At 40.3% G+C, this 22,186-nt stretch overlaps 1 protein-coding gene across 4 annotated transcripts in view; it reads right to left on the bottom strand.

The window, feature by feature from the left end:
- The window catches only part of ALDH1A2 (aldehyde dehydrogenase 1 family member A2), a 75,991-nt gene that overhangs the window by 7,780 nt on the left and 46,025 nt on the right, over positions 1–22,186 (bottom strand). For all 4 annotated transcript variants that reach the window (XM_050309862.1, XM_050309863.1, XM_050309861.1 and 1 more), the window contains exons 2-8: positions 21,103–21,207; positions 20,721–20,861; positions 18,986–19,115; positions 13,366–13,427; positions 10,567–10,695; positions 10,317–10,430; positions 1,358–1,460 (exon numbers count right to left, since the gene is read on the bottom strand). In XM_050309862.1, the coding sequence (XP_050165819.1) occupies positions 1,358–1,460; positions 10,317–10,430; positions 10,567–10,695; positions 13,366–13,427; positions 18,986–19,115; positions 20,721–20,795 (613 nt within the window). In that variant the 5' untranslated portion in view covers positions 20,796–20,861; positions 21,103–21,207. The remainder of the gene's footprint in view (positions 1–1,357; positions 1,461–10,316; positions 10,431–10,566; positions 10,696–13,365; positions 13,428–18,985; positions 19,116–20,720; positions 20,862–21,102; positions 21,208–22,186) is intronic.

Here is a 22,186-nt window from a genome sequence, read left to right as displayed (position 1 = left end):
CTACTGTGGAACCAACAGTCTTGAAGAAGACTGTACTCTCCTTTGTGTCTGTTATTCCCCTGCTGCCTGTAATTTCATCACAGAAAAATGACAGCTCTGTGTGGCAGCCAGGAGTTCTTCCCCGATGGAAGGTCAGAACACAGACCTGCCCCCGGCATGTATCAGTCTACTAGAAATGTTCAGGTGATCCAGTGTGAGTTAGCGGCTTAGGGGCATTTGAGGTGTAGTGATATCTGTTGGGAGATGGGGGATTAACTGGGGTAGAAGGCTGTAACATCTGCATCTGGCTCTGGTTGACAGGAGCTTTTTTAGCTTTCCAGGATGACTGTGGCTGAAATGTAGATCCTTGGCTTGGTAAAACATTTCTATGGAGAAAAGCTGCTGGAAGTTGTTAAAACTTTCCCTAGTCTTTCAGACATTGATAAGTTTTGAAAATGGGTACAGAATTGTAACCAACTCTTGCAATTGATGCTGTTCAGAACCATTCTTCTATTCACTTCCCCTTTTAAATTAGAAGACCAAATCCCTGTGTGTCTATTTATTGGGGTTACAAAGTTCTCAGAGAAGGCATTGAGTATGGTGTGCCTGCACACAGCCTGAAACAAGAGCTCTGAGCAAGGTGTGAACCGTCTCATTCATCTTAATGGAGTGTTAACTTCAAAACCTCCTGTTGACAATTTAGATATCAACATTTTTAACTATTTCTTCGCTGATCATTTAAGCAGAAACTTCCAGTTTGTGTTTATATCCTATCCTAAACAGCTATCCTGTACCTTCTCAGGTGCCAAAAATCTCAGCTGCACAACATCATATCTCTGCCAAAACTTTCAGCTCCCTGCTGACAGTGGCAATGAAGATATTTCAATACACAATTCTTCAATTATGAAAATTAAAAAAGGGAATAATCTCCATTTATAGTAACTTAACAAAGGAATACTGCACGGACTGAATTAGCTACTCAGGTGTAAATGAAAGTCCTCCCATTTTATAAAGGCTGTGAAGCAAAAATAAATCACAGAATTTCCAGACTTAAAGCACTAGATCACTTTGCTGCAGAGGCTAGTATGACAAATGTGTATGGGATCATGACTGTGAATAACACCCTGTCTATATGCTTGGTTATAACGTTTTTTCTGCTTTTTTGTTGACTATGAATCTGTGGGTCCAAATGTTGTTTTTTTATAAAAAATAGCTCACCTTAGGCTGCTTCTGTAAGATTGAAAAGTGCAATTAGATACAACTGTATTAATTCACATCACTTTGTAAAAAGGATGTGCCCTAAAATGGGGGGGGGAGGGGGAAATAAAAAAAACCACCAAAAAATGTTTTTAAGAAAAATATGGAAGTGCTGACTTACAATCAGCATCTGCGAAAATAATGTTTGGGCTTTTCCCACCCAGCTCCAGTGTAACTCTCTTCAAATTACTCCTTCCAGCTGCTTCTTGGATCAGCTTCCCAACCTGAAAGGAAATGGAGACACATTTTACAGGGAACGTAGTCATGCAGTTCACTTTAATAGCCAAGACTGGCTATCACCAGTGCAGAGCTTTAGCCAGTCCAGCAGGTTCTTCCATCAAACACGTTCATCAGCAGTGGCAGCTTTCCCTTTTTTCCCCCAAAAATTGAGAGGGGATGAGGCACAGCACAAGTGTGGGTACCCTTCATCCATTTGTATCCTTGCTAAAATGGCTTGGGGCTTTCTTTCAGGGGGCTTTAGGAGGGCTAAATGAAAAACTTGAAATTGGTGCAACTAGAATTTCTTCCATCCAAACCACTAACATGTTTCCAAGGTTTAATGTGTCAAATTCTGATGAAATCATCAGCCTCCCCTGCAGGATTAACAGCACGTAACAAAATACCAAGTAGGGCAAAGAGTTACAAAAGCACCATCCCAGATCTGACCCGCAGCTGCACCACAGATAATCTTAATATGGGTTGAGGAGGTCAAAAGCACCTCCAAAATGTCTTTGTAGATTGTGGGGTCAACCGGAGCAGAATGCAGCCCCGTGGCTGGAGCAGCCACAAACTGCAGACCTCGCCAATGAACATGAGAGTAGGTTAAATGGAGTAGAAATCTGACAGCTACATATTTGACATGTTTCCACATCAGTACAGTTGGACAGGCAGCTGTGCTCCCTGGTAATTCTTCTCTCCCTGGATCAACAAATCCAAACCAGATTAGATTTTATACTGGTGCAGTGTAACTGTGCCTATTATGCAGCTAAGGAAGTAATCACAGGTAGATTTAGGCTCCTACATGTTTAAACACAGGATTAAACCTATGGAATATTGAGAAGCCTGAGAACCTTGATAAGTGCTTTCTTCTAATTGGGACATGTTTTAATGTCACACAGAAAGTTAGATGTGAAGTGAGATGAGAGTGAGTCCAGAGGTGGATTTTTTTCTCTAGTTTCTCTATCTATTTTCTATTTCTAAGGTTATGTGAGTGAGATTTCTTGCAGCAAGGGGTTAATGGATGAGAAGCTGAACCTCTCAGAGAATTGAAGGCAGTCTGCTAGAGAAAGTTAAGTCAGCACTGGAGTAATCAGAAGGCAAATGAAACAGAAACCAGGGCCCCCAAAGAAAAAAAAAAATAAAACCAAAAAAACAAAGCAAACCCCCCACAGGATAATGAAGGAGTTGTCAACCACTTCGTGTACTTTTTTGATTAACTGTTTATCTGGTGATACCACAGTTGAGTGTGACTGAGGTTATTTCTCTCTCTCTCTCTCTTTTTTTTTTTTTAAAGGGCTATTTTTCTTTATCCAAGTATTGATGGAATGGAGTGTTGACATTATCATGAAATTCCTTGCATATCCCCTTAATTGGAGCTGATTTTATTGCTATGTTTGACTGACAGCCAGAAGTGAACCTGAAAAAGAAGGACCCTTTCTGCCTTCCACCCCCACCTCATACATCGAGCATGTCATCTGGAAATTCCAGCCTCTCCAACTGTGCTGAAAACTTACACTGCAAAGCAGAGTTCTGTGTTTATAGCCAGTGCCAGCCAATGCCATTCACACCCTCACTGCCTCGAACCTCCCTCTCTCAAAAACAACAACCACCCCTTCCCCCTCAGAAATTCTCAGGGAAGCCAGAGCAATGTATGCAGCCCTCACCTCTCTGCCTTCCTTTCCACTTTAATGTCAAAACAGTTTTGTACTGTTGTACAATGTAAGTAGAGATTTCCAAAGGATTCTATGCCAATAAGTGACAGGCAATTAGGCAAATCCAAATACAATGTACATGGCAAATATTAAAGTCCAAAGGGCTTGGAGACAATGGTGTTATTTTGGAAAAGTATGGTCCAGAGTATTTTTAATACAGATAAGTTGTTATCAAGTTTCCAAGTCCAAATTTAATGGAAAGCTTGACTGTGTCCTTCCCGCTAGAAATCAGCATAAGCATTTTTGTTCCCTGTGCTCCCATTGTGCCCTGTGCTCTTACACGTTGAGAAAAGTCTTAGGGAAGGCACCAGCGCTGTGGTTATTTAGTGACAAAGGCGGCCTTTTGTGACCGACCCTCTCTTTATGGAGAGAGACAGCATGAAAGGGATAAGTGATAGTGTTGCAATCTGCATGGCCTTTCAGTACACGCTTCCTGCGGTGTCTCTCAGCTCTATCCCCGAGCTCCCAACAGGCAGAACAGCCTTGCAAGGGAACGCTGGAAGAGAGGACTCCCCCACAGATAATGGAGCTGTGCGATTATTCAGCAGGAATGTTGGCAGAGAAAGCCCTGACTCCCCATCCCTGTTTTGAATAGGCTTCAAGATTGATATCAGGAGTATCCCTGGATAGCTTGTGAAGTACCATAACCTTGTAAACTGCACGGAGGGTGAGGCAGATGTAATTTGGCTTGTTTCAAAGAAAACAATTTGTTATGCAGAACAACAACAACAACAAAGATTAAACAAGCATTTTGAGGCACCCCTGTGCAAGAAAGGCTGTGTGAAGAATAGTCCTTTAAGTCCTGGATTGCGAAGGGTATGACGTTAGGCACTGAGAGTATATCATGACCTAATACATTTGACTGTCGCTTGTTTATGCCTCCTGTACTTGGAAATTTAATGTCTCTTTCAAGAAGCAGCTTAAGCAGTCACATTTTAAATAATTTGTGCAGAAATGAAAAACAGTTTATTGCCTTTCATGTTCTTTAATTTTCCATTTTCTGCATACGTGGGTTTGCCTGTTATGTTAAAGCACTAGAAGTCTCATGAGTCAAAAGCAAACCTCCAAGGTTCGTGGTACTTCCTCTACAGCTCTATCATTCAGAATGTCTGAGTTCTCCCCTGCTCTGAACCTTCTTTTGATCATACATACATGGCAAATCACTAGGGAACACCTGAATGTAGGGGAACAGCAGTCGAGCTGAACAGCAGGGCATTTTCTTGCACACTACCACAGTGAAGGTAACACAGGGAACTGTGCAGATTAAAAGATTCCATGGGCATTGCAAAATTTGGCAAAGGAGACATACATCATCAGTGAGTCATTTTAAATAATACCTTTGTTGCCTTTCTTGAGAGCATATCTGAAGAATAGTAATTGCTTGAAGTTACAAGAGATTGATTAAGTTTTGGGGAGATGGTATGACCAGACAGAATTTTTCTATGTTTTCTGAAAGTACAGTTTTCTCTCTCCAGCTATGGAGGCACTTGATGTCAGTATTTTGGCAAAACCTTCAAACCCATGCTGCTGCCTCATTTTCTATAAATTCCAGATTATATGCAAAATCTTTCTGAGAAGCATTTTAGAACCTCCGGGCATGTTCAGGGTGTGTCTCCGGCAAGGACAAGCAAATCTGAAATACCAGCAGCTTTATTTGACTGTGCAATGCCCTATAAAGAGCCTAGTGAATAGTGCAGCACAAGTGAAAAGGCAATCCCAATCAGAAATTCCTGGAGAGAATCCTAAGCTATAAACGGCTCATTTGTTCTTTGCCTTAAATCCTGGCCCCATGAAAGGCCGTGACTAAACTCTTGATAGGGCTGATAGGCTGTTTGTATTGATTTTAAGAAGGTGAACCCTTTTGACATGTATCTTTCTTAGGCAAAGAGGCACAACAGTTGCCCAAGGACAGCTCCCTAAATGCTACCAAAAACACAAAGAAAGGAAAACGATAACAACTCCTTCTCAATCAGGAAGCACAAGTTGTACAAGTTAGGATCAGAAAGATGTTGCAAAAGCAGGAATGAATGCTAATGTAGCCCTCCTGAGTCATTACATGGGGCATGTGTGTAGCATCCTAAGCTCACAGACTTCTCAGGATGGGTCAGGTCACCTTTAGGATTCTTGTTGCTAAGGTAAAAAATGCCAGGATGCAACTCTTCATGATACCTAAAACCAGCAAGAGATTGTGTGATTCAGGAGAGCTGACATAGCTCACTGCTCGTGCAGCAGGTAGACATTGTGTCTACATCATGCATTGTGACATTCATCTCACTTCGGAAATGAAAGGAGAATCCTGCTGAGTAAATTAGAATCAGTGGTAATACAGCTGTTAGCTACAAACATTTGTTTGGCATGAATCAATCTTAACTCTCCCGTAGTTTGCTTTGATGGTCTCTCTAGTATCTTGTTGACTAATGATGAGATCATGGTTTGTTAATCTAAGTGCATAAAGAAAACATTCTTCCAAGCAAAATGCAGACTCTTTCGCTGGGATTTATTGCAGTTGTTTATAGACCTTTTGTTTACACAGGCATCCAAACCAATTTGTTGGATATTTATTTGGGTTACTCTACAGAACTGCCTGAACACAGACCTGAATCCTATCTTAAATCTGTCTGCATTTTAATGGGTCGTAGTTTGAACAAAGTAGAAACCAGCCACTTAGGATACATTTCTTGTTGGCCAGAGCTTCAAATGTTTTGTGTGCTATCTATAATTCTCATCTTGAGAGTGTTTAACAACTGGAGGGAGTTGTAAGCCACTCTGATTTGGAGGTTACACATTTGGTTTTGAACAGAAGTTATTAGAGCTCATTAAACTTTTGCAACAATCAAAATACAATTTTTAATCCAGGCAGTGCTTTAAATGCACATTTAAAAAAATTTATAACTTCTTGGTCTCCATAATCATCTCTAATTTTAGACACAGAACATACTGCATCCAACTACTCCCTGTGCACCAGGAACTTACGTTCCCACACACAGTTCAGTTCAGATGGAGCACAGGTACAGACATGGGCAGACAGCTCAGAGCAGTCAAAATTACTGTATTTGCAAAGCCTTAACTGAGCTCACAGATTTGAATGGAAATAAAGGCCAATCAAGAGTAAAGCAGCTTCTGATGGCTGCATTCTTTGCTATGTGAAGGCCTCTCACCTTTTTTGTTATGCAGAAGTTCTTTTGGAGAATAAGAAGGTAATGTGAAGAATTCTGCATTTCTGATATGTGTAAAAATTGTCCCCTCATCAGCACTTTTTCTTGGAAATACGTAAGGCCCACTGTTCGTTTCACTGGGGAAGAGACTTGTACAATGTCTACAGTAGTTCTGAGCTCTGCAGCCCAACAGCAGACACCAACATTTCCCCTCAGCGTCTGGGTGAGTCAGACATCCTGAGTTTGGATCTGTTCTTAAACTAACTCAGAAATTATAAACGATTTATTTTATTTAAATCATTGTTACAAAGTTCCTTGAAGGAACTCAAATGGACAAGAAGGTGTGGAACGGTGAAGAAGCTGAGGCGGGGAGGGGCAGTGTAAAAGGAAAAGGCACTTATAGTGCACAAGAGGGATAGTGTGGGAGATAGCTGAGCTTTACAGAACCTCTCCCATGGTCCTGGTGAGTGAGTTTCACCCTGCAGCTCAGGACCAGAAAATCAAGGAGAAATTCAGTGAGATGTAATGAGATATGTAAATTGATTATGGGCTTTCAAGGGAAGGTAGGAAAGGGATAGGAATGACTGTTGACATGGTCATATTAGCTGGAAGAAAGTTTGGTTATGGCAGTTTAAGTTTCATCTGATTGTGGAAGATGAGGAAAAAATGTGCTTGTGAAACCTTGAGAGGAGATTGTCATAATTAAGGGGGATCATGGATTAGCCCTGGTTCACTGAAACTGACACAGTAAAAATAAACACCTTTGTTAAAATGCCTGTACCAAACAGGCTGTTGAAGAGTGAGAACCAAAGCAAGCAGAGAAGCCAAGAAAGTTACTGGACTCTAAGAAGGCACAGTATTTTTAGGCCTGCATTCATACTTCATATGATTTTATTTCTTTCAATATGACAGTTGTCAGAGTGAGGGCCAGAGCCTGCCAGGTGTTTGCAGAACCCTTCCTAGTGTGGAGTTTTGAGAGCCATGCACTGGGGGACTGGGAGAGGAGGTGATCCACGGGAGAAGGCATGAAGAAGCAAGAAGCAGGCAGGCTAAGGGATGAAAGAGTTGGCAGACTACTCTTTGAATGTGGGTAAGCTAACCTTGAAAGGAGGGGCAGCAGGAAAGAGGGAGAGAAGTGAAATCAAACAATAATAGAGCTCTTTATGATTTTTCACATATTATTTGTGGGGGAAAGTGTGAAAATAAATAGTAGTACTTTTTAAAAAAATTCAGAGCACTAGAGAATCTAAAAACCAGCAAAGAGAGTGCACACTGGACAGCTCATAAGTTAGAAATCAGAAGCATAAGTTAGAAGTCACTTATGTTTTGTCATTGCATAGCCATGGGCTTGAAGCCTCCCAACAGTCAGGAGTTTCAAGAGGTGCTACACTAATGTATGGGGGAAAAGGCCATTGGTGCTATTAAATACAACTGTCCTCACGCGCCTTTGGGCTCAGGAAGTCTGTAAGTTGTTGATTGCCAGAAGCTGTGAGGCTACAGCAAGGAAAGGATCACTCTACACATGGTCCCTTCTTCTGTGAGCATCTGTTACTGGTCATGCTGCAAGATAAGGTGCTGGGCTGGGTGGCTCCTTGGTGTGGCTGTGTCAGACTTTATTGAGTGAAGGTCATGAACTTGGCCTTTTGGCTCATATTTCTATGGACTGTGTTCTACACATTTTGGAAAACATTAGCATTAAATTTTTTTTGTAGGAAGAGCAGACTGGTTTCTGCCTTTCAAGAATATTGCAGGAAATAGATAATAATAGCCTGGTTTAGTGATTTTTACAGGCAAATGGGGAGTTTTCATTAGCCATCAGTACACACTTCAAAGGTAAAGAACATATATAAAAGGATCTCATAGTGAAAACTTGGGAAAAACCTGTGCTTTGGACTCTGAACTTGAAGACCTTTGCATTTGTACTGATGGCTTTTATCATTAACTTGCTCAAGTTGGAAGTATTAACTGCCTTAACTAGCACCTGGATGGAACAGGGGAATGGAAGTTAATATTGTGGTGTTTATATCCCTAATGGCTCTAGGAAATCCACATCACTGGAGTGCACAGTTGACATGTCTCAGACAAGCACCAGAGAGACAAAATATTTCCATTATTATTTCATTAGAAATTGAAATCTGTTTTGGAGAAGTCAGAGACTCTATAGTCCAGCTCATATCAGAGCATTGTGTTTAAAATGTTACAATGTTGACTTGCTGTTACAAAAATTCAGTGTTACAGGAAATCAGAAACAATATGGAATAGTTTACACTAACTCTGCATTAAAACGTTCCATCTGTTCTTGCTTTAGGTTCTTAGAGAATTGCTTTTTCATCTCTGTAATGCTTTTCACTTCCTATTAGTAAGGCTTTTAAAGGTAGGCACTGAGTTAGTATAAAACCCACAGCTTTTGAGTTTAAACGCCTATTAAAACTAAAGCTGTCTGGAACTACAATAAAAATTTATTTTGGCTACAAGAGACAACTTTGAAACCTAACCCATCTGTATTTTTCCTCCTCCAAACAGTGCAACATCCTGTATAATAGAATATTTATCTTAAACAGAGACCACATATCTTTATGAAAACAATTGTTTCAACTTAATTTATGGGGGGTAATCAGCTCATATTAAAGTTTTTGATATTCCAGGATGCTAATGTTAATTGGTTACAGGAGATGTAATGACTAGAGTAATTCCATAGAATAATCTGAAATCTGATGTAGTCATTGACTTACAGTGTAACCTGTGTGTAGTAGAATCTAAAATTGCCATTAAAAAATCATGTACAGGCATACAGTAATTGCAAAACACTTGTGTGCAAATTAAGCATATGAGTGCAACTACATTTTACTGGTAATTTAGGCTTGTGTGTGACTTTCACACTCAAATACAGTATAATTCCCCGAGAATAATTTATTTGAAATAATTGAGCGGGTCTCTGCAATTGCTGGGCCCACCAGGGAGATACCCACACATATCTAGTAGGGCTGCTTGGTCAGTGAATGTATCCACTCAAATCAAAACCCAAATTGCCTCACTGTGAAGAGCAGCATCCCTGGGATTCATAAAGCCTTCCACTGTCATGAGTGGGAGTGAAACATATCAAAGAGAGACTGGATCCCTGGGGTTTAGCTCCCTCCATACAATAGTTTGTCAGGTTTTGAATTGAAAAGGGCTGGGTTTAGCACTCTCTAAATATAACCAGCCCTGAAACTCCCACAGAGATTCCTTTCTGTCTGCCTTCAGACAATGAGATAAGGCCCCTTCTCCTGTGACTTCAGTCTGGAGTACCTCTGTCATCCCCACCCCAGCCCTGATAACAGACAGCTTTGCACATATTTGAGAGCAAGACCTGATGTGAGTTTTGAGGGTTAGTCTTTCTGTAGATTGCAGCCTTCATCTTCAGAGTGAACCTCCTCTGTAACATCTGCACCAGAGACTCATAGCAAGACATTTTGGCATCCAGGAGACAACTGACTCCCTTCATCCTCTGGCCAGCTTCTTTCCATCATTTTGGGAACAGACACCTTGGACAATCCCTTTTTCTCCCTGCATTCCTTCCTTTTTAGACCTCCTCCTCATCCTTAATATACTCATATGCAACATCACTTTGCACAATTTACCGCCTTCCTCTCCCCTGTTCCCCAAGTACAGCAAGATACACAAATTATGGCTGTTAAAGCAGCATTTATGTGTGCTGTGATAGAAACGGGATGTTCTGCCTACTTGCATGTGATTCACATCCTCATAAGCCCACAGGAAATCCCAGCAATATTTTTCCAGGCATATCTCCTGTGCTGAGGTGCCGAGCACAGCAGGGGCTGGAGGAAAGGAGCCCTTTCTGCTTGGGAAGTGCTGCAGTCCGTAAGTTTAGCTGGGAAGGACAGACCACTGTTGTTTAGATGTAGCTGTTTTACTCAGTGACAGTAAGAAATGTAGCACAAGGACTGAAGTATTTGCTCACATTTTACAGTAATATCTGTGTGAATCCTCTTACCTCAGTGGATCCAGTAAAAGCAATTTTATCAATGCCAACATGGGAGGCAATGGCTGCACCAACAATTGGACCAAATCCTGGCAAAATATTGACAACTCCTGGTGGAAAGCCAGCCTGTCAGAATAGGAATGAATGAATGAATGTAAGCACGACCTATGGAAACTGAGAGAGCACATTAAACCAGACATGTGCTGGTAGTTCCTTCCCTACCAAGAGTGACAGAGACATGATTCCTGTCAACTGTTCTTACCTCCTTGATGAGGGCTCCCATATAGAGAGCGCTGAGTGGTGTTTGTTCTGCTGGTTTAATAACTACTGTATTTCCACAGCACAGAGCTGGAGCAATCTTCCATGCAAACATCAGCAGGGGGAAGTTCCACTGCAGGAAAAAAAAAAAAAAGTTGATAGATGGAAAAATATTGCCGTGGTGTTTTGTTTTCAAGATGTCAAGCTGCTACCTCACTTATTTCTCAGGCTGATCCTTAACATAAATCTTTCCCAGCACAAAGCAAGGATTTTTTTTAATTACTGCCATTAAGAAAGCAACAACAGTGACCTTTCACTTCTTTCTCTCCTGTTCAAAGAAATAGAACCCCCACCTGCAATCTCCATAAAAAATATTCTGTTATCTGTTCATCTTTTTTGGTCACAACTTTTTCTTTCACTTACTTGTTTTGCAACTGGCATTTTTAATTCCCCCATGACAAATAGATCTTGCTTCTGATACATTTGGAAGGAACTGTTCATTCAAGTTGAAGCATTTTTGGATGTAAATTTCTTATCCCTGAGTAACTCTTAAGATAAAAAATTTATACTCAAAATTGTATAATCCTTAATTGATGGAGTTACAATAAAAAGTCCATAAATGTCAATGCTCGGTCAAAACATTTCATTTTCTTGAAGACTTCATACTGAGCAATTTATATGGAAGACATTAAGACAACAGTAAAAAACAAGTTGAGAAACTCTTTGATGATATAAAATTTTGTATTGTCATTTCTTTTCAACTTTGTTTAACTGCAGCAAAATTGTAGTGATTGTTATTTTGATGCACAAATATGTGGATAAAGATAAAAATAACGAGCCTTTCACATCAAGGCCTGATCCTAACAGGTTAAGTGGAAATGCCAGAGTAATAAAATAACTGTGTTTGCACAATCAGTTTTATAAATGCATACAATAATCCCCTTTGGAAAGAGAATAGAAAATATCAGTCACAAAAAGTCAGTCACTGGCCAGAATGTGTTACTGCCTGATGCATATCAGCTGCCACTCTCACAGACATCTCTCTAGCCCCTGGCTAACTTGAAAAAATACACAACTGTCTTTCCTTCACCGAACACCAAATTTTTTACTCCCCCTGTTGTTTATAAACTCTGGAGACAAAGTGATGTTTTAATTCCATCTCCAGTATATAAACCTGGGAGGGGAGCTGTAGGGCCAGCAGTGTGCTAACAGCCTGCACTTCTAATGGTATTCAAGGAGAGCTTGGAGGAGTTTTATAGGGCAATATATAGCCCTGTTTATGCTACAGCGCTGCCCAAGAGCACATTTTGATGGAAGCTGGGATGTGAAAGAGGATGAGGAGTGCAGTGCTAGGCTTGCTGTTTAATTTTATTTTTGTAATAATGTATTTGCTGATGCAATGGCCAGGGGCTGTACCCTGTGACTGGTAGCTGTGGAGGAAATACATAAGAGATTAGCAGCAGTGTTAGAATAGATTTTGTGACAGCCATCTTAAAGTTTTGGAGGGCAAAGCTGAGGGGAAAAATAAACATGCGTGGTAGATGGTTGGGAACCCTGAGCAAAGAGTTTTACACATCTGAACTAAACAAATCCTATTTTTGGCATGATCTCCAGCCTGTGACCGAATTTTGTCAACAGATTTGTCAATTAAACTCAATGAGACAAGCCTAAGAGATGTCCAGCAACACTGGGGCTGTCATTTAGCCAATCCTTATCCATATGCCTGGCTGAAGAATGGGGACAAAGCTGTGGGATCTTTCATCCATAAGGCCCAGGCGAGGAGAGTGTGTAGGTGTTTGCAGGATGGGTGCAGCCACAGACTGTCTGAGTCTGAGCCTGTTTCTCTGGGTTTCCACAGAGTGCCGAACACAATAGCCACCCCTTAACAAAGACATGAAATAGCAACAATATAAATGGGGAAAACGGGCTCAAAATTGTTAAAATAATCTGTTTTGGCTGCTCCTTTTGTAATAGAATTGCTGCATGTTGCTGTTTAGTGGCTTTGTGGTTAACATGAACAAAATAAAAAATCAGCATCAACAAAAATTTCAGAGAATGTCCCGATTAGTCCCCCAGTGCTTTGTCAAGAATAAAAGCTTCCACACAATATTTTATTAGCTATATGTGAGCCTCCCACTGAAATTTCTGCCAAAGCTGGTTAACTGGTTCTTCTGAAAAAGTTACCCTCTTGGTGCAATTCCCATGCACTGTTCAGTAAGATTTTATTAAGGGTGTATACTGGGGTTTAGGGGCAGTATTGAGTTTGACAAAATGATGTGTTTCTCTCTCACAACAAATAAACATTTCATGTCTTTTATTAGCTACACAATGTTAATTGTAATGATATGTCTCCTGGAGTTTCCTTTTCTCCTCCAGCCTTGTAAAAGAAATAGCAGGAAAGAATGGAATTAAAATACATCACATTCTCCCAGGAACTGAGGAGCCTGTTAAATCACAGTAAAAACTAAATAAATAGAAAGACTACCACAGCAAAGCATCAATTTTCCATAAGTTGTGTGAACATCCATAACCACTGACAGCATATTAACACTGTGTTTTGCTTTGCTTGTTTTAATCATGAGAATTCTATGACTTGAGAACTTAACTCCTAATAACAGAGCCTAAACCCTATTAGCATGTTCAAATAAGCATTTGCGGGGAGGCTGTTAAAGATATGTCAACAATATGAGCTCAGCTTTTTTCGTAATGGAAAACACACATAGCTGAGGACCATGTTTTATGTGTCTTTAAAGAGAGCTGGTTCAAATGAAAATAAATAGAAAGTGCTAGTAGAGATACTCACAGGGATGATCTGTCCACACACTCCGATGGGTTCATGTCTTGTAAACGTAAAATAATCTCCATCTGAAGCAGATGAGCATGGTTACTCTCAAGTGCAGTTTGACTTGGCAGAACAAAAAAAAAATTAAAATAGAGGGGGGGAAAAACTCTAAAGATCAGCCTTTGATGGCAGTAAAAGAAATAAAGAAGTCATGGAAGTGTTTTTTCGTGAGCCAGCATGGGAAACCTAGGTTCAGGAGCAACCTAATTGTTCTTTCTGAAGAACAAAGGGAGCAGGCATCCCCTCAGAAAGTAACCTGCTTTGTTCCTTGGGAAAGAGAACAAGCTGTACAGCACAAAAATTTGCAGTAGCATGGAAGCCACTAAATGGCATCAGCTTTTTAAGAGTGAGAGAAGTGAAGGAAGAGTCACAAAGGCAATTTCCTGAAAGGCATGGCTGGAAGACAGCAATATAAAGGTGTATATACAACCAGATGTGGGACAATAGAGACGGCAGACATCCAAGTCATCTGCCACTGGGGACACAGGCAGTTTGAAGTGATGGAATGATACACCACAACCTGTAGATGTGGAATGAAGGGGGCAAGTTTGTGACTTGTGTCACTGCAGAAGACAACACTAATGAGTATACAGGGGTCATCACAGAGCCCTGCTTTTCCATCTAACGTGTACAAGACCTTGTCAGAAATGGCCTGGAGCTCAGTCACTGGAAACTTGGAAAATATGAGCTTTTCTTAATGAACTTCTGACAGAAATAGAAATATGGACTGAGGTCCTAACAACAAAGGTGCAGGAAAGTCACAAACAGCAGGTGTGGATGGTATGAGGCTGAAATGAATTACTTAATTAACTCTCTGATCTGGTAACTATTTTTAAGGTCTTGATGGACAAAAATGGCAAAAAAACTCCAGAGATGAGAGGTATCACTAGTTAAAGTGAGTGCTAGGTGGGATTGGCAGTCCTTAACAACTGTTGAGCTCAGGGCAGCCTGAGTCAGGTCATGGAATAAACAGATTTGTGATTTGGGGTCAGGCCCGTGGTCTGTGGGATCCACTCACATGGCCCCTGCTCCAAGCAGCCCATTCAGCACGGCTGGGATAAGTGACTGCCATGGGGGCTGATGGAAGTTCAGTCTCTGTCACAAACTGCACGTGGTTGCTGCTCCAGCCTGTGGTCTGGGAGCACATGCTGAAGTTACACAGCCTTAGAAACCACGGAGGTTTCTTCTCAATTGGCAAAGAGCCAGAAAACAACCTGCTCTGGGTGGGGACTGGTTAAGGTATCAGTTAAGGTACGGTCTAACCAGCAGCTTTGTTAGTGTGCTTGGCCTTCATGTGTGCAAAGTAGATATACAGCACTTCTGTACCTAAATTGAGTCTTGTAACTGTATAAGGCAGCCCTGAATTTAGGTCAGATGTTTTTCAGTGAGGCTATAGCCAAGGCAAGGGCTATGCTAAAGGCATGAGGTGAATGTGCCCCTTGGCCTGCAGTGCTTGGTCATCTAGAAAAAATGGAATCTCTTAACTTGGAAAATCATTTCAACTAAGTATGTGAGAATGATGAGAAGGTTGCATAGGCTTAATGGCAGGAGATGATTTACCAGGATAAGAAAGGGTCAGACAGCGGAAGGGAGTAAGAGGAGCAGGAGAGATTGCAGGGCTTTTGCTCCCATTGTTCTGTCCAAGGCAGGGGTCTGTGCTTTTCCTCCCGGGGTGTGAAGTGTCAGGCAGCCACGGCCTCTGCCCCTTTCAGTCCAGAGCTGGAGCCACCCTTGTTCAATACTGGGGAAGGACCTAACTCACAATGGACAGTGTTTGGGGAACCTGCTGCAATGTCCTCCACCTGGTAACAATAAACAGGTTAATCCACAAAGTTTCTTGGGTTTAAGAAAAGACTTCAACTTGAATTTGATTAGAAATAACTTATTTTCAGGTCTGCTTCTTTCTATCCATCTGCTTTATGGGATTTGCTCAGTAGAAACCTGAGCTAATGCATCAGCTGGGGGCCAGATACAGATAATTATGAGAAAGGTAACAATAGTCTGCATCCAAGACAAAGGACACAGCAGAGGAAGTAAAAGAGGGAGGGAAAGAGACAAAAGAGATTCACATCAGGAAAAGGTGGAAAAAAATACTTAACAGTTGATTTGCTCTGCATCGACAAAACATTGTTTTACCATTTTGATCTCTGAATCAACTTCCCAGTGGAGATGAGAATATTTGTGTCACAGATTGAGATGATCAGTTTGGTTTTCCATTCTACTGTTCACAGATGCTAGCAGTGGTCCACAGACCATAGGAAAATTCATCAGCCCTGACAGAAGTGAAGTTGAAATACAGAGAAGTACATACAAGCAAAACTGCCTAAGTGCTCGAGAGGCTTACAGAAGAGTCAGCTAAAAATACCAGCTGGTACTGGGTAGTACTGAGAGGTGGGTTCTTAGCCAGAAGGATGGTGGCAACACAACAGTAACACAGTTACGTTAGCACTGTCTGACTTTAGATTGTCACGGCATAATCAGTGCCACTTGTCTGTGTGCTTCATAACACAAGTTATAGATAACCTGGACCTGCTTGCCAGCTCAGACAAATGGTGGTTAATCCTTCCCAATGTGGGCAGAACGTTCTTTCTGTGGAGCAGTACCTCCCATGCAGAGCTGCTCTCCCTGCTGTCTTCCACTAGGCTCCAGACAGCTGCCCTTTTTGACACCTACTTCCAAAGTTCATCATCCACGGACTTACTGTCAAGATGGGATTTTTGAGGTTGCTTTCTAACAATATCTTTGGGAACATATGTGACTTGAAGTTATTCAGGAGCCTTGGATGTCTCTGGACAGGTCAAAGATGGATCTAAGGACTACCTTGCCCACAGTGTAAAACAAGCTGTTCCCATGGTGAAATAACTCAAGAATTAAGTGAATCTCTTATTCTAAACAGTGAGCACAGAAAGCTCCCTTGTGCTTAAAACTTACATAGGAAACTTAAAATGTTTTAGAGTTTTAAGATTAGTTTATACAAGTCATGCTAATCACACTTATTCTAAGGTGCTATGGTTGATGGTTGTTACTCTTATCTTACTAGCTGGCCTCCAGAAGAACATTGCCTGAGAGGAATCTGACACTGATCCCACATACAATCTAAAATTTTGTGTTAAAAGGGTTTGTTAATATTCTCAGCTGATGTAAACTGACATTCTTCAGTCCTCACTAATATTAATAGAGCAAGATCAATTTGCAGCTGCTTAGCACCTGGCCCAAAGACTTTAATTTTTTAATCAGAAAGCAAACTCCATTTATCCAGGGATCTCACTCTGGGACAGCAATATCTTCCACAGATGTGTTTGCTCAGATTTCCATCAGGAGTCTCCATCCTGGATATTTTATTTGCATAACAACCATCATACAGTCCCATGCCTCATGTAGCAGGACACAGCAAACAAGTGGGTGAGGAGAGCTGAGTTGGTTCTTTAAACTGTATCATATCATATATTGATTTAAAGATACATTTCTGTTTGCATTCAGTTTATTAGTTTAACAGTTTCTAGTCCAGCCTCATTCTGTTTTAATTTAAATCATCAAGGCTTTACACATGGGAGCAAGCAAAGGGCAGTCTGAAGGTTTTGTAGCTCTGGGACCAAAAGGAATGTGACTATAAGATGCACTGTTCTTCTTCTACTTGTCTATCACTTGACTATTTTTATTTTAGAGGAAAAGAAAGCCTCAACAGAAACAGATGAAAGATTGAGAGGTTTCTGATTTATTAGCACTCTGAACAGAAAAAGGAGATTTAATCATGTTTTTATTTTGGTTTTGTTGTCTTGTTTGTTTAACTGATGAGCTGGTGGTAAGTGAACTTAAAGAGCACTGGCTTTGCTCTAAAATAGCTTTATGAGAATGACAAATTTATGATGTGAAACTAGATGGATAAGGAGGAGTGTTAAAGCAAGAGGAAGAACTAATTGGTATCCTGAAAATCTGTGAATGGACCTATGATTCAACACTACTGATAACTGTGTTAACACAGAGTTTGCATTGAGGAAGGTGTGCTGAAAATGTGCCTTCCTTTTGCCCAGCATAACCCTCCTCACTGAAAAAAAAAAAAATCGGTTTTTATCCTATACAGCAATTGAAAAAAAGAATAAGCAGAGAATATTTATTCTCCTTAACCTGGTAATGGCTTTTGGTGACTGACCTAATTTCTCTGTACCTGCAGGGCTAAGGAGTGAGAAGGAGGCATTCAGTGACCAGGGAGTAAGAGATTAGGGGACAGGAAATTTGCTGAATGTACGAATTTATGGTGTAGTCTGCACTTTTGTATGATTAAATGGGAAGTGCAAGCAGCAAAAACGGGATTTACGAATCTCAGCCTAAATGACTGTGGAAATCTTTGAGTCCTTGCAGGAGAATCTACACCTGAAATAATAATATTGTCATTTCTTTGGTGAAAATAAACTAGTGCTGATAAACACATTGCAGTTTTAATAAGGTGAAACATCACAATAAGTAACGCTGCAATAAGGGTTACATGATCTGTTTTCCTTCTGAAAATTTTAGGCGTGCATTTTCAATTTATCTGCTTGTCTGTCTTAAATAGTTTCATGCTTTGTTCTACAGAGGCAAATGAGTGCACTGCAGACATCGTGTTACACAGTGTAACACCAGGGAAATAGGTGGGCAACACCAAAGTCCATTCACCTCGGAGTGTGCCTAACATGCTTATGCAATGAACAGCGTGCACTGTGAAGCCAAAAAGAACCCAGAGAACGAATGTTCGTTTTCCTTAATATTTTTAAAAAAAATGATTTTATGCGGGGGAAAGATGACTACATTTATCTTAATGACTGCACCTACCTTTGCTATTTTGCCATGTTGCATAATTATAGCACTTGCTACATCTAGTCCAGACTGCAAATGAATATTTTTGCATCGAAAATGCAGCTTGTATTTGTTAAACAGTTGGGAGGGAGGGGCAGGAGGAAGAGACTCTTTAAACAAAAATAATGGTAAGCCTTTTTTCTTATCTCTTTGGCAAAAAAGAAGAACATAATAATTTCCTAGAACTCATAAAGATCTATCTCATACTTACAATAAAAAACTCATCTCACTGAATAATTTGAAGAAGCATATTTAACAAAACATATCTGATATGTGTGTAGTTCTGTATAGTAACATTACCACCTCTTTCAAAGTATAAATTAATATAGATCCAATGTTAGTCCCAAGTAAAATTATTTGCATAAGCAATAAGAAGATACATTTAAACAAGACCTATATGTAAACATACTGTTTCTTTAACAGGCAGTTAATACTATTTTCATGAGTTCCAATGTATTTGTCAGGTTTATACTGCATCCATTTTTATGTGTCTCAGTATTTAAATGTAGGTATTGAGCTGTCCCCTTCTCAGATGGTCACATGCAAAAGAAACCAGGCACTCTTGAGATGTGCACGTCGGGCAGAACAACAGCAGGGCATCTTTCAAACCTCTGACTTTCAAACATCTGCTTCAGCAACACACTACACACTGTAAGATCAAAACAAGGTTCTCTTCTCCATTCCATGAAGCTGTAACCTATTAAGCCATGTGGCCATGAGGAGGTTTAAGTGCTTTAATTCCCCTTACCTACAGGAATGGTCATTCCATGGATTTTGTCTGCCCAACCGGCATAATACCTCAGGGTTTTTATGACTCCCTGGAGATCAACATAGAAAGCTTGCAAGAAGGGTTTACCACTGTTCAGGGATTCCATAGTCTGGAGGACAAGAAAAAGTTAAGAGATATAAGCACAGTAACATTTTTGGACTATTGTACTTCAGTATTCACCACCTTAACAGCTCTTCAGTCATGACAAAGATTTTAAAGAGGACCAGCCAGTTACATCTTGGCATAGTTTTACCCCAGAAGTTTCAGAACAATTATTTGATCCCCTTTGTTACTTCTTTTTGCAAATGTGAACAAAAAACATTTTCCTTAAAAAAAAAAGTGGTCTCTTCTGGAGTATTCTGGAATGGCTGTGATTTAAGGAACATGTGTGTGTTTATGTGTGTTTGTTTATCTGTCTGTCTTGTGGGTTTATGTGTGTATCCACATGCATGTGCATGTGCCTTTGTATATTTTGAACCTAATAGCCACTGTGTTTGGTCCAGATCTATAAATGCTGAATTGCTTTAATCAGGAGCCAAGATAAAAATGCCTGTCAAACCAGGTTCTGTTATGTTAATGATAACAGCTGAGAAGGGGCTCCTTGTAACCCCTTATTAACGATCTGAATCCATAAAGAGAAGAATGGACATATCCCTCTTTATATAATTAATGTGAATATAAAAATTTCTCTATATGGCTGCCAAGACTCCTGCTGAGGTCTGAGATATCTATACTGTACAGCCAGTTTATTTATTGCCATCAAATAAACAAACTCTCCTCTAGGGAAGCTCATAAATTAACAAGCTAATGTCCTTATTTTTAAGTTAATATTCCTAGTTTTTAAAAGTATCTTATAAGCTATCCTCTGAGGGATTCCTAAGATCATTTAGCAAAAAGAATCCAATAAAATACCCTAAGATGTTGAGAAGCTTAACTTATTCTCAATAGCTGTCTAACAGAAATCGTTAAGAATGGGCAAAGGACGCCCCTGTGTAACACACCAACCATCAAATGAGTTTCTATAGAGAAGAATGGAGGCCTAATTCTGCACTGACTTATATCCCCAAGAGCAATTAATGGCATTGCCTGCAGTGCAATTCAGTAAAGAACTTGGCTTCAGAAATAAAAATCAAATGACAGGCAGAGTAAACTTGATTTGCTGTGCACTTCCTTTTCCCTGTGGCGATTTTACAGTATACGCCGGTGGTAAGATGATTTAAGTGTTGACAAAGCTGGAATTAAGATGTTCTCCGGCTTAGTTCAGAGTAGCTGACATGCGGAAAACAACATTAACAATGCCACTGTTTCGATGGCTTCATCCAACAGCGAAGTAGTGCCGTGCCCAGAACTCGTGTCCCCGCCCGAGTGTCGGCGAGCATTTCACCTGCCACTTTGGGAGTGGCTGCACCGATCACTTAGTCTGGCATTTTTTACTCTAGAAAAGTCAGAAGTGCAGGCATAGATGTGTGTGCACACCCCTGCATCCTTGTGATGTCCAGTTTGTCCAATTTAAAGCTCATTTGAGCCCACTGGAAGGCTCCTGTTGACTTTTATGTGCTTTGGATCAGGGTGTGAGTAGACAGCCAGACATCTCAGCCGTGAGGCTGAGTGTGGCTTTTAAACACAACTCAGATGAACACATTCATGCACCAATTTGCTCTCAGAATATAAAACTGACAAATGATTTGACTGTTGATTTTCTTGTGCCACTTACAGCAAGAATTGCCCTGTCTCTCTCAACCAAGTCTGCCAGTTTATCCAAAAGATGACCTCTTTCCGATGCATCCATTCTCCTCCAAACAGAACCCAGAGAAAAAGCAAGCCGGGCTGACCTCACTGCTTTGTCCGTATCAGCCTGTGAAGAAGAAACAAAAAAACTGAAGGCACAAAGGTAAATAACATAATCAGGCTTATGAAATTTGCTGTTGTACGACCTTCGTCAGACGATGAGTTTTGGAACTATGATCAATAAAAGAACTGTCCAACAGTTCTATCCTGGACTGGTTGCTTTGATCTATTTATAAATTTCTATTATCTATTATATGAACTATTTATACCTTTCATTTATACATATACCCATTCATGGGATGAATTACCTTGTCAGCTTCCTGAATCTCACAGATCTGCTCTCCTGTTGCTGGATTATATACTGGGAATATTCTCCCACTTTCGGAATTCTGCCATTCATTATTAATGAAAATCTAGAAAAGGAAGAGAAGTCATCAGGCCTCCTGTGTGAGCAAACTGTGATGTATATAACAACAAGCTCCCGGGAAAGGCTGCAGATTCTAATACAAAAGAGCTAAAACTTATTTATGTCTGTGAAAATTACAGTTCTCAAGCATTCAGGCTGAGGTCAGCCCCATGTCTTTCTGTATTCTGTAGCAGTGTCACTATAGAAGCAACATCAAATTCCAAATAACTTGGTTCACATTCAAATTTGATGCAAAAACTGTAACAGATAAACTAAAAAAAGAAGTACCTGTATCAGACAAAAAGCCTTGAAACTGCTGGAGACAAGACAGGGATTTGGAGTAATCATTCAGTTCAGTAAGTAAACATTTAGTCACTGATACAATCCAGTCAAGGCTGAATAATCTCAAACATCACAGTTCTTCAGTACACAGTCAGTTAATTATGGCAACAGTGATGGCTTGCAGCACAGAACTAACTTGCTTATCTGCTTGGAACAATGGAAATTGTTGAATTCTCTCACTGTTGATATCATCTTAATTGTCAAAGGCAAAACAAATTTGAATGGTAATGGTGCTGACAACAGCTGCCTTGAGAAAGGTAATGACAAATGAGTTTATTTAAAGTAGATTTTTACTGGTAGCTGTATACATGTCAGTTATTTCCTACTGAATGACTTTCAAGAGCAGGATGCAATTATTTATTAGCAAACACTCCAGGAAAATGAGAGTGAAAGTTTTTCCAGGTATTCAGACTCTTCCTGTCTTTTAAATCCTTCTAAGAACAAAGGTGTTCAAAAAGTCCAGGCACTATAAGGATTTCTTGGAGTTCAGGTATCAATGTACTTTCATTGTATTCCATGAAATACAACTTCAAATGTGTAAGGGAATGTTCTGTCCTCATTGAAATAAATGGGAATTTTACTCCTTATTTCATTGGAGGCAGGAGTTCACATCTAAAAAGAAGGAATGTTTACTACCCCTTTTT

This window comes from Myiozetetes cayanensis, unplaced genomic scaffold, assembly GCF_022539395.1.
Source record: "Myiozetetes cayanensis isolate MyiCay16 unplaced genomic scaffold, myiCay2020 scf14, whole genome shotgun sequence".
NCBI lineage: Eukaryota > Metazoa > Chordata > Aves > Passeriformes > Tyrannidae > Myiozetetes > Myiozetetes cayanensis.
This window is presented reverse-complemented; position numbering and strand designations above follow the sequence as displayed.